General features: G+C 40.7%; 1 protein-coding gene across 1 annotated transcript in view; it reads left to right on the forward strand.

Annotated features, from left to right (window-relative positions):
• The window catches only part of LOC141758940 (neoverrucotoxin subunit alpha-like), a 31,418-nt gene extending 18,785 nt beyond the window's left edge, over positions 1–12,633 (forward strand). Inside the window, exons 2-5 of the mRNA XM_074620778.1 lie at positions 1,774–1,849; positions 4,975–5,074; positions 9,477–10,946; positions 11,067–12,633. Coding sequence (XP_074476879.1) covers positions 4,984–5,074; positions 9,477–10,946; positions 11,067–11,602 — 2,097 coding nt within the window. The 5' untranslated portion in view covers positions 1,774–1,849; positions 4,975–4,983 and the 3' untranslated portion in view covers positions 11,603–12,633. The remainder of the gene's footprint in view (positions 1–1,773; positions 1,850–4,974; positions 5,075–9,476; positions 10,947–11,066) is intronic.
• The last annotated feature ends 233 nt before the right edge of the window (positions 12,634–12,866 follow it).

The following is a 12,866-nucleotide window of genomic DNA, read 5'->3' on the forward strand; positions in this document are numbered from 1 at the left end:
AGTGTGCTTTGCACAAGGCTTTGCCTTGTGCTTCTAGGCACACTGGAATAAGCCCGACGAATAATAGACCAGTGTGCTTTGCACAAGGCTTTGCCTTGTGCTTCTAGGCACACTGGAATTATCTAAAATAAAACTCAGAAATCGGTCATCGTTATTGTGGAAGCTTTTATCGTGAACATTTTCGAGATCGTTTTATCGCTCAGCCCTAGAACATTCTCATGAAGGTCATTTTGTAAGTCAAGTCAATTTTATTTGTAAAGCCCAAAATCACAAATAAAAAATGTGCCTTAATGGGCTTTACAATCTGTACAGGATACGACACCCTCTGTCCTTTACAGTGAGACCCTCTCATCGGATAAGGAAAAACTCCCCCCTAAAAAAACCCTCTTTTAATAAAGTCAAAATTCAGTGACAAATGACTTACCTCGACTTTGGAGGATTTGTTGTCCTAACCACTGACCATTTAAATGCATCATATTGCTTTCACAAAAATAATACATTCAATGTAAATAGAGACAAATTCATATATTCGCACATCCCTTGGGTTTGTGCAAATAGAAATGTTCATCATTTTATTCTACTCAAACTAGACTACTATTCAAACTATTAATATTTCAGAAATTTGCTTTATATCAGGTTATAGTAGTATTAGTGTTTTTATGTAATGAAAACTATTTCAGTTATTATTAAACTTCCTGGCCTGAACAAAGTCCTTTCTGTTAAATACATAGATGCCTTTCTGCCAAAGATTCTTTGTTGTTTCAGCAGTTACTCAGAAACTATTGCAACACTGACAACCAATCAAGTATTTTTTCCACAGAAATCATCAGGTCATGGCAAGCTTTTTATTTTCATATTTATCAGTTGGCTAGGTGTGTCATTATTTCTGTAAAAAGCCTTCTGTTACACAACAACTACTATAAATCTTGTCAAGCTGGTTATATTGATATTGTCCCCATTGTGGATGAGAGCCAGCAAGGCAGATGCCTTTCTGTAAAGTCGATGTTGTTGTTTCAGCAGTTACTCAGAAACTATGTATTCGTGGTGGGTGGGTCAAACAAACACAAGACTTTCAACCAGAGACCACTGTTCGTGTCCCGCGTGAAACAATAAGTTATTTTGTCACGTCAGTCGTTAGTCATGTGACTTGTTAGTATCGCCCGTCTCGTGGGTCACAGGCTGTATTCAAAACTGCCTACTACATACAGTACTACTGACGAATGCAGTATTCAGTATAGAGTACATGCTGCATACTGCGTTCCTCAGTAGTATGCAGTATGAAACAGTTAAAGTGATGTATTTGCAGTATGCCAGGCCAGGCTTTAGCCTTTGAACAAGCTCTTAAAGCACTGGATTAAAAAAACAAACTCGTACCATCGAAAATTACAACTTTGTAACTTAGTAATGGTCATAACTGTAAACTGTAAATGACCAGAGTCAACATGTTTTGTTTCATTTAATTTCACTTTAGCCATGACAACAAGTTGCCAAAGTGTGATGCTGAACTTGAACTGGCCAAGTTTATGACATTTTGGGGGGTTTTTTGGAGGGGGGGGGGGTTCTGTTATGATGTAAGCCACATCTTTATTTTATTTAATGTTGTGTTGCTTTGAGATACCTGGCTTTATAAAGGCTAATGTATGCATAATGAACGCCTCATTATTAAAGTTATAATGTGACTACAGGCGTCACGTGTTGTCATGTCTGGAGGCGTGTCATGGGAGGAGTCGGCAGTAGACACTATCTGACAGAATATAAATAATCTTATCACAGATCATCAAACTGGAAACTCCAGTTGAAAGTCAAGAAGACTCCTACACAACTCAGCTGATCTACACAACTTCACCAGGTGAGGACAAACTGGACGGACAGAGGGTGATAAAACCAGATATATATACAGTAGTAGACCTTTACTGAACTCTGTGTAAAACTATCACTGTCGGATTGATTGATTGATTGATTGATTGACTTAGAGTGTTTTCACACTTGGTTCCTTTCAGCCCTCCAAACGAACTCAGAGCGATGAGTCAGCATTTGTTGCGCATATATGTGACCCGCTCTATCAAAATGAGTCGGATGTCGCGGCAGCGCATTCTTGTAAAAACACGTTTTTTTATGAAAAAGTGTGTTTTTTTTTTGTTTTTTTTATGCGTTTCTGAATAAATAAAGTCTCAGCTTTAATACAAAGTAAGAATCGATGTAAAATTCAAATGATAAGTCTAGTTTTGAAGCTCTTAAACATAACGTTGTCGTAAAGTTTTTACCGGAAGTCCGCTGTATTGACGCGGCTCAATAGAGCTGATTGACAGAGGAGATAGCTGCTTGACAAGATGAATTCACGTGAGGAAAACATTGCTCGACTTTTAAATTAAATTCCTGTTAGAGGTGCTACATCTGACGACAACTGGACCGACTTAAATTCAGATTATTTCACCGCACCGGGTGATGAGGACAGCGGGTGCGCTGAGTCGGGTCGGACACCCGGCTAACGCTAGAGGCTAGGCTAGCTCTCAATCCGCTGATCAGGACGGAGAAAGAGAGTTGGAGGAAGGCGAGGAGGAAGATATTCCACTCATGGCTGAGCCGATGATGACACACAGTGTCTCTGATTAAAGTTATTAAATCAGGACAGTGTTAAAGAGACTGAGATCGCCCGGCCGGGAGTACCAGTGTAGCTGCAAACTGTAAAACAGCGCCGCTCTCTACTCCGGAGGAGATGGAGAGAAGACCCGATCAAATGAAAGAAATGACTGATGGTAAGTTTTTATAGTTAAACTACACTATCCTTATTTTATCTGTTTGTTTTAAAGACTTTTAAATCACTAAAATCACTATAGAGCATGCTAAGAAGCATTAATAGCAGCTACTAATGTGTGTGTCAGTGTGTGTAGTCTATAGGTGTCAGTCTGTCTCAGGTGTGTGTCTCTTGGAGGATATCATTTTAAATAGCAAAAGAAATAGCTTAACATATAGTAAAATGATATGTTGTATATTAATCTGATATCACATGGTGAATAGGCTATGTTAATTAATATAGGGCTTTATTTATATATGATAATGATCAGGCCTCATTCAACAATGATTCAACATGATTTAGCCAGCCTAAAATCTTTGAGATGACTTGATTTTTCACTTTATGCTTTTCCCTTTATGTCATTTTGTAGATGAGAAACATCTGGATCTCCTTGAGAAGATCAGCTCCCATATGACCCTGTCAAAGGATACAGTGAGCTCCAGGAGAAGCCAGCAGAATGAGCACAGGCACCACATTTCATAGTCTTTCTATTATGTCTATATTTCTATTATATATAATATTATATAATATTGTACATACATAATATGTACATAATATTTGTTCATATGTTATCCATTTTCTAGTATGGTTTTTTATTGTTTGGATATGGACTTGTAAGTTTGTGCATGTACCTGTGTGCACATGGCTCCATATTTAATATTTTTAATTGTGTATTCTTCATATAATTATTATTATATTGAAATAAACATATATACTATATATTATATCATATGTACAGTATATTTTTTTTATGTTTTATCAATTTTATTCCATACATTTTGGATTCTTTTCTACATGGACTTCTAGCCCTAACTACTGTACTGCTTGTGGTCATACGCGTGCACGTGGCCACGTGCACATCACGTGCTCGTGACTATGTGCACATGTATGTATGAAAGTATGTGTAGGCTAAATTATGAAATGTTGGTTGTCACTTTTGACCAAGAAATATTGTGTTCATTTAGACTTGAGTCTTAATAAATGTGTTTTAATCAATGCAAAAAATGGCTGAAAATGACTTCTTATCTTTAATGCCCTTTTTCTCAAAAGTAATGTTTCATGACAGTCGAACTTTGAAAGAGCATATCTCATCGAATATTTGTCGTAGAAAGATAATCTTGGTATTGCCATAAAGCTGAGACTTTCCTCTTTACAGTCAGACAGATAACTCAAAATGTGTTTCGGGGTCAATGTGACTCATAATGATGGAGCAGGTCACATATGAACACTCCAAAAGGACTCAGACCCCTCTGAAACGAACCGAACTCAGACCATCTCCTCGATTCAAGTCTGCATTGCAGTTCTCTTAATCTGTGCATTGTGAACACAAAGCGCTCCAGGTTCACTTTGCTTTTTTGTGCTGCCAGTCATTTCTTTGAACTGCGGTTTTTGCCCTCACATTTAAATCTATCACAGCATCAAGTCCCCATCAGCTCAGAATAAAAACTGTCAATTAGAGAAGTTCCACTAAAATATTTATTACACATAATGTGTCATCTCAGTTTATATACTAAAAGTCAGTATGAAGCTTAGACCCGTAGGATCAGTGAATAAGGATCTCTATCACTCCTGATGTGTTTGGTCCCACTGATGGAACATAATAATATTGTAGATTATATGTTCATATTTCTGAGTGAGCAGGATGGTGGTGCAGCTGCAGAATGAGTTTTCTTTAAAGGTCACCTATTATGCAAAATGCACTTTTCCATGTCTTTTAAACATCAATATCTGTCCCCAGTGTGTCTACAGGCCACCATAGTATCATAAAAGACCATCCTCTCTCCTTTTCTCCTGCTCCATCTGTCCAAAAAAAATAAACAAAATGCAAAAATTAAATTAAAACTTCAACTTCTTCAACTATAGTGTGAACAGAAAGAGGACTGAGGCCCCATTAGAGCTGAAGCGGACCAGAAACAGAACTGAGTCCCTTTCCTGTTGGTCCACTTTTTGGTCCACTTTAAGAGGACTGAGTTTGGTTCATTTAAAAAGGACTATATGTGAAAACACCCTTACTTAATCGTCCACCTCAGTGGAAATTTGTCTTTTGTAGACCAGTGTCTTCAGGGAAATACTGCATTTCCATGCACAATAGATTTTCAGGCTTTCTGTCTCTTAACTCTAAACATTACTTAATAGTGTAAATCAAGTACTGAAGGCCGTCTGGTCACTTTTCTCAACAGGTTGGAGAAATGGACTCAGATCACATGGACGTTGCTGCCCTGGGTCGACCTTTCACCCTAGGAATGCTCTATGATGCTCGGAGGGAGGCACTGATCCCAGGTAAGTCTTGACTCAGAATATATCCTTATTATATACCCTGAGACCCACAATAGACCCGTTTTTGTCTTTTTTAGGGGGGTACAGGGGGTCTTTAGGGGGAGATAGCAGGTCAACAGTAGATGTCACATAGAAGTGGTGTACATCATCTGAAAGCTGGAAACCTGAAGATTCATTTGAGATGCAGCTGAGCACTGTGTGTCAAATTGTTCTAATCAGAAATAAACGTGAATTAAATAATTAATCAATTAATTAAAGGCAGGGTCGACGATGTTCTCCAGTCTACACTATTTGTTCTACTGGTTGAAATGGTCTTTACACCCCGACAGCGATCCATTACTGATGAGCTCTGAAAAAGGACCGGAAAAGAGCCGTCATCTGTAGCTGCTGTAATCCTGCTAAACCGTCTACGTCCACCAGCCTGAACTCAAAGCGCGTCGCCGCCGCACGTTTCCTGGAGAATGGAAGAGAAAGCTCAGCCCTGCAGAGGCACTGCTGAGGTTACTTGTCATGAGGTAGCGTTGTTGAGTTGAGGTCCACTCTGCGCTCTGTGTTTGTTAAGTAGTTACGACGCTCATGCATGTGTGTGGGGGGGGGGGGGGGGGGGGTCGTTGCCTTGGAAGGAGCCCCGAGGGGGGGGGGTTTAGATGGAGCTCCTGAGGCCATGCTACTTTCACATTGTGCTAGCTTTACAACATCGTCCCCTCCCCCATCTAAGACATCTTCACACTTTATTATGATTACTGTAAGCAATCTTTTTCTATTGAAATATTAATATTTTTCTGTTTTCAATGAGTGTGTATGTGTTGTAGGCTGCTGCAAACTCTCCTTAAAAAGTTATCTTTAACTTGCTCTATTTCCCAGTTTTCACATTTCATCGAAACGTAGTAAAATTTGTCCTTGTTCCTGACATGTTCTCTTGGAACCAAACAGACAGACATTTTTGTCTTTAGCAGCTTTAAAGTGACGGGTGCAGCAGGCAGCTGTCCATAATGAAACCCATGTTAACTGACAACAGAACAGCTCTACTTTTTCCTTGTCCTCTTAACTTTCTAACTCGCTGTAGTTCTCAAAGTTTTAACAAACAAAATCCTCACAGGTTTGACAGTTTTTTCTCTGATGATATCTTGATTTAGCTGATCACAGTTACGGTGTTTGACCGTGCGGCATCTCCCACTATTTTAACCCTTTATATTTCATTTTATGACAGAACGTAGGCAAATTTGTGCTGGTTAAGACATTTAAATATGGAATCCAACCGACTTAAATAATCGGAGCAGTGATCTTCCAAGTGAACGGTCTCAGCTGTGTGAGAGGGGTGCTTGTGTCTTTCAGCACATGTTTCATCCAATCTTCACCAAACTTGGTCCATACCACATTTAGATGACCCTGAATGAAACTTCTGAGTTTGTTTATGGGTATGACTTACCGTTTGTCTGTAATGGGTCCTCAAACTTTTGAAGGTGTGACCTCATGCACTTAACAGGCCATAAGTCTTCAATGCTAATTTGGATTGCAACCAAATTCGGGAATGTTGTACATACAGCCACAATGCACAAGTGTGTCACATTTGATTCAACAGGGGGCGCTACAACACTGTGTAAGGGATTTACAAATGGAACAGGTTTGGTTATTAGCTAATTTAATAAATAATATTCATAGAATTATTATTATTAATAAGAATTATTAATCAACATTAATAATGAACGGGGCACCACCCTGGAATCAGGGACCAATAACCAAAACGTTAATCCAGTCTCATAAGGGGATTGTTCACTCCAAATGCCAGTATTTAAGCACTACTTTACACTTAGGAGATGAACGGTGAAGGGTGAATCCGAGCACTAACTCTCATAACCAGCCGCTATTACAATATGAATGCACAATAAACACAGACAACTGCTATTTAAAATAAGACCATTTATTTAAATATAGTGATCTCAATCAACAATAAACACTCTAACAACATTAATCTAAATCAATAGTTATTACAGCAGTAATTACTAATTAACAACACTTTTAATAAACAAACGGATATTCTACAATGCAGCTCTAAGCACTAAACTAGAATTAAACAAAACACAAAGAGAGAGAGAGAGGATGTGTGTGTGTGTGTGTGTGTGTGTGTGAGTATGAGAGGAGGTGTGAAATGGGAGTGTGTGTGGAGGAGGAGCAAAGGACGCTCGAGGTGGCGTCATCACGCAAGTGGCTACGTCACGTGAGGGAGGGGTTGCTCGAACGTTACAGACCACGCACGAACGGGGGTGTGACCCCCACGTGTCCTGTAAGGTAATGGGGTGAGCCTATGTGAGGAGGCGTGTCTATGTGTGTGCGGTGTGGGAGGAGCAAAGGGCGCCGCGGTGGACGTCACCACGTAAATGGTTACGTCACGCGAGGGAGGGGGTTGCTCGAACGTTACAGACCACGCCCAAACGGATGTGAAAGTCCCGCGTGATCAGTAAGGTGGGAACGTGAGGAGGCGTATCTACGTGTGTGCGTGTGTGGGAGGAGCAAGGGAAACCCCGAGGCGGCGCCACCACTACGTGGTTGCGTCACGAGGGAGGAGTTGCTCTGGTGGCGGAGGCGCCACGGAAATCACCGACTGGTACGAACGGGAGGTTTAAGTCCCATGTGTCGGCAAAGTGTTTGTGTGTGTGTGGTAGAAGTGGAGGGAAAGAAAGGCGGGGGCGCCTTAAAACAGTATCACAGTCAAAACAGTAAACACCGCAGCAGCAGGAATCCTAACTGCCGCACGAGAGATGTACTAGCTGGGTTATTATTACTCAGATGCTCGGCAGGCAAACTCACGTCAGCCAGCCGTGCACTGGTCTTTTAATAATAAACTACAGCTACAGATCTTCACGTTTAGCAGGAGCTAACACAAGGAGCACACAGTAATCAGACAGTCAGCAACAGTAAACAAAGCAACATAAACAAGCAAAGCAAAGCAAGTTAAATAAACAAAGCAAACAGACGGACTCGGCGGTCCGTACGTTCAGTATAAATCAACAATAGTTATTAACTTATTGGAATATACAATTTCACTAGTCTCTGCCCAGACACAAGTCTCTTACTTGAATCGCTTCTTCGGAGCGATAGTGGAGTATATCGTCGTTAATTGGTCCGGCGGCGTCGCGCTGGCTCGGACAATAACGGGCCGTTATGGAGCTCGTCAGCTGATGAACGGCAGGCTGGACCTCCGTGTGGCAGCGGAGGGGAAAGCAGCCAGAGATGAAGGAAAAGGCGGTGCGCTCGTTTCCTTTGATGAAGAACGGTTGTCCTCGGCTTCCTTGGTGAAGCCGGGCTGTAGTCTTCCTTCTGCAGGGATGTGGATTAAAGTCTGATGGACACAACATTATCTTAACTCGTCCAGCGAGGTCAGAAAATGTGGCTCGAGTCTTAAGGTGAACGCCGCAGCGTTGGGTACCTCCTGTAGCAACGTGAAGTTGCAGTGGAAAAGGATGAGATTCAGGTGAGCGTGCCTATATCTCCTGTGAGAATAGTGGGCGTTTCACCGGAAAGACCCCACATTTCCTGTTAGCCTCATCCAATGGGAGTCCTTGTTTTGGATTCAACATGAAATCTCGCATGTAGGTGAGAGATTTCAGATTTGGCCGTTGGGTCCCCTGCTGTGATCAGGCTTCTGGTTTCCCATGTAGGCCAAGGCTCTTTGTCTCGTGAGGTCCCTACAACTGTAACATGATACATTTCTGTTGTGTTTAATAAGATGAAACTTGATACACGGCTTTTCCACGACACGTCGAAGCATATCTCTTGAATGCATCACTCGGTTACCTCTGAATGTGGGCGGTATCTTCAGACGTGAATCACCAACACTTGTTGCTGGGATAGTTTCAGAAGCTGGGCCAGCAGCAGCAGATGCAGCAATCACAGACAATTTCTTCAGGAAATGCAATTACTCTAGTTTAATTTTGTCATATTAATTTATAGGCTACATGTAAATTCCAATTGATGAAATAAAAATGTATAAGTCTCACACTGTCAACAAATCACATGCTACTGCTAATTTAGCTTGTCTGCTGCTAGTTTAGCTAGCTTTAATTAAGGGCACGCAACATTATCTTAACATTAATTAGCAAACTATAAAAACTTGAAAAATATTTTAGCTGCCATCACAACTTACAACTTATTTACTTTTCTTACTTTTGAGACTTTTTTTAGAAATAAATGACCTCCTCCTCGTTCCCCTCGGCCTCCTCCATGGTTATCAACTGTGCATAGATGCTGCTTCTTCTTTCTGTTTTACGCCTATGAAGCATTTAATGTAGTAGCTGTTTAGGGAACTTTGGGAAGAAGCTGCAATGTGCAGAAATCTAAATGACTTCATATTAACAAAATGATGTTGCTGCTTTATCAGATAACTGATGTTTTCCAATTTCTATAGGTTTGACGTTGTGGGATGGTGCAACTCTACAAGAGAAGACAACTGAAAACCCTCAGAAAAGCAGTGCATTTAAAATTTCTACATCTGACTCCATTGAATCCAAGTCCTCTTTGCTGGATGTTAAGGCTTCTCTGCAGGCCAGTTTCCTGAGTGGACTGATTGAAAACGAAGGATCTGCCAAGTATCTGAATGATCATAAGAAATACAAGAATCAGAGCAGAGTGACGTGTCGGTACAAAGCTACTACCAGCTTCAAACAGCTGTCAATGGTTGACATCCTAACCTTGGACCACCACCAAACGGAGGTTATTGAGAAGGGCTTGGCAACACATGTAGTCACAGGCATCCTTTATGGGGCAAATGCTTTCTTTGTGTTTGACAGTGAGAAGTTGGAAGCCAGCAGCGTTCAGGACATCCAGGGCAGCATGAAAGCTGTGATAAAGAAGATCCCCACATTTAATGTTGAGGCAGAAGCTGGCATCAAGCTGTCTGATGAAGAAAAATCCCTGACTGAGAAATGTTCCTGCAAATTCTTCGGAGACTTCATTCTTGACAGCAACCCTACAACATATAGAGATGCAGTGAAGACCTTCGCAGACCTTCCAAAGCGACTGGGAGAAAAGGGAGAGAACGGTGTTCCACTGAAGGTCTGGCTGATGCCACTGAAGAATTTGTATCCCAAAGCTGCCGAGCTGATGTGTGAGATCAGCGGTGGAATAGTGAAGAAGATGCAGAATGCTCTAGAAGGTTTAAGGGAAATGCAAATGAGATGCAACGATTCTCTGGAAGACACAGTGGTAGAGGATTTTCCAATGATTCGAGAAGAGTTGCGCACTTTCCAAAAATTGTGCAGTGACTATGCATCTAACCTCCAGCAGAACATGGCAGAGAAACTTCCCTCCATCCGTGATGGTGAAGAAGATGAGAGCTCACTGAGACAACTCTTTGAAGACCGAGACAAGACACCATTCAGTCATGAAAAACTGAGCAAGTGGCTGGATCAGAAAGAGAGAGAAATCAACGTCATCAGATCCTGTGTAGATGCCATGGAGGGAACAAAGATTGTCCTAAGTCAGTCCGAGCTGGACAGAGAGGTTCTTGCTCCAGGTGTAGAGCGTACTCTGTGTTTTGTTTTCACCTCCATGGCAAGGGGTGATACCTACCTTGATGGGATGGCCGACTACTTGGACTCACCTAAATTAGGAAGTACCAATGAAGGCCAGTGGTACTTCTCACCTGAAGTTGTAACCAAAATGAGAGAAAAAGCCAAAGCTTTCCATGAGCTTGCCAAAGTACAGAAGAACAACAAGAGGTTGCGTTTCTTCATAGCAGTTATAACAAATGAGAAACACACAGGAGCAACCATCTACCATTACAAGGACGGCAATCTGGTCAGTGAAGATTTTTCAAAGCCTTCAAAGCCTGTCGTCCCTCCTGAGAAGATCACAGACAAAAGAGATCTGATCAGGTGTAAGTCATTTTTCGTGCATTTTTTAGGCAAAAAATCTGCCGTACTAATTACTGTCCTCCAGAAACCTGTTTGACCATCAGAATGACTGATAAAACATTTTATTTTGGTCTCTCCAACAGATGCCTGTGATCTCACCCTGGACCCAAACACTGCAAATGGCTACCTCACTCTGTCTGAGGGAAACAAGAAGGCAACAGTTGCAGCATGGCAGTATTATCCTGATCACCCAGACAGGTTTGATAAAAAAACTCAGGTGTTGTGCAAAGAGGGCTTAACTGGGCTCCATTACTGGGAGGTAGAGTGGAGTGATTCACTTCCAGTATCTGTTTATGCAGCTGTTGCATACAACGGAATTGTAAGAAAGGGAAACGGTTATGACACTAGTTTTGGAGATAATACCATATCGTGGGCTGTTGGCCGGAAAGGACTCGCTGTTAGGGTATGGCATAATGGTTGGTTAAAGGAATATCCTGGGGGCTGCACAAGAGTTGGGGTGTATCTGGATTGGTCTGCTGGCACTCTGTCCTTCTACTCTGTCCTCTCTAACACACTGGAGCACATCTACACCTTTCACACCAAATTCACTGAGCCTGTTTACCCAGGCCTCTATGCTTTTAACTATGGCAACTATGCGTACCTGCGTCCAGTTGAGTAAGAGCAATGATCAAGTCTTGTTCGATCCTGGTCTGTTCATAGAGATATGGGTTTACATTTAAAGTTCAAAGAACAACTTAAGACGTCCTTCACAAATTAAAAACAATGCATTGAAACCCAGAGGGACCAGGAAAATAGATGATATGATGAAGTGACTATATATGTACTTTTCTGTTAATCAGTTCACGTTGATTTGATGCACAGCCTTCTCCTCAAACTGGTTTGTGCTTCACATCTTCACAATCAGTTTAAGCTTTTATTGCTCAGTATATCACATATATGTTTTTAATCGTTTTAATTCTGATTCTAATTCCTGATACTTAGACTGAGCTTATATTGATTCACAATTACTATGTCAACACTATTTGGTTGAAATGTGATCTCATAGCTCATGTCAAAAATTGCATAACCTGTTTTGTTGAATTTATCATGTTGATTATGTTCAGATATGAGGGAGCTAAAGTGCCTTTTGTTTAATTTAGCATACTTAATTTAGTACTTTTACTATATTTTCTGAAAACAAGAGGAAAACTCTCTGGTCTGTGTTTTTCTGTTAAGGTCAAGGCTAATCCTGTCTCTTAACCCTGACCTCAGGTTCAGTTCATGACTTTACTGTTCTGAGGAGATACTCCCTGTTAACACCATTTTGTTAGATGTTAAGCACTCTGCTGATTTTTATAGAGCTTTATAGTCTTTTTTGTTAATCACAGCTTCACAATCAGTTTAAACTTTCATTGCTTGGTACATCACAGATATGTTTTTAATTATAACTTTCTATTCTAATTCCTGATACTTATCAATACAGAGCTTATATCAATACACAATTGCTATGTCAACACTAGTATGTTGAAATATAAAGTCATAGCTCATGTAAAATAATGCATAACTTGTTTTTTCTTTAACAGAAAATGTCAGTGTTAACATCATTTTTTTGCCAACATTGCTGATGTTTGTAGATCTAAAGCAACACCTGTTGGATATGTTTACTCTCTTCTTGAGCAGAATATTCAATAAAGTGCAGACCTGACTTCACCACTGTGTGCTATCTTATTATTTCCTTTACATTAAAAAGTTGACTGTACCAAAGGTGAAAAGCTTCATTTATGACACATTAGCATATTTTAATGCAAAGAACACTACAATGATAGAACACAAATCCTTATTCAACAGTTGGGAGGACCCATCGTGCTGTTGAGTTTGTATTCCACCTGTAAAATGGAAGATAGTTAGCCCAGCTTGCTAATGTTAGCACTGATTCTCACTAG

The sequence above is a fragment of the Sebastes fasciatus genome, chromosome 20 (assembly GCF_043250625.1).
Source record: "Sebastes fasciatus isolate fSebFas1 chromosome 20, fSebFas1.pri, whole genome shotgun sequence".
Lineage (NCBI taxonomy): Eukaryota > Metazoa > Chordata > Actinopteri > Perciformes > Sebastidae > Sebastes > Sebastes fasciatus.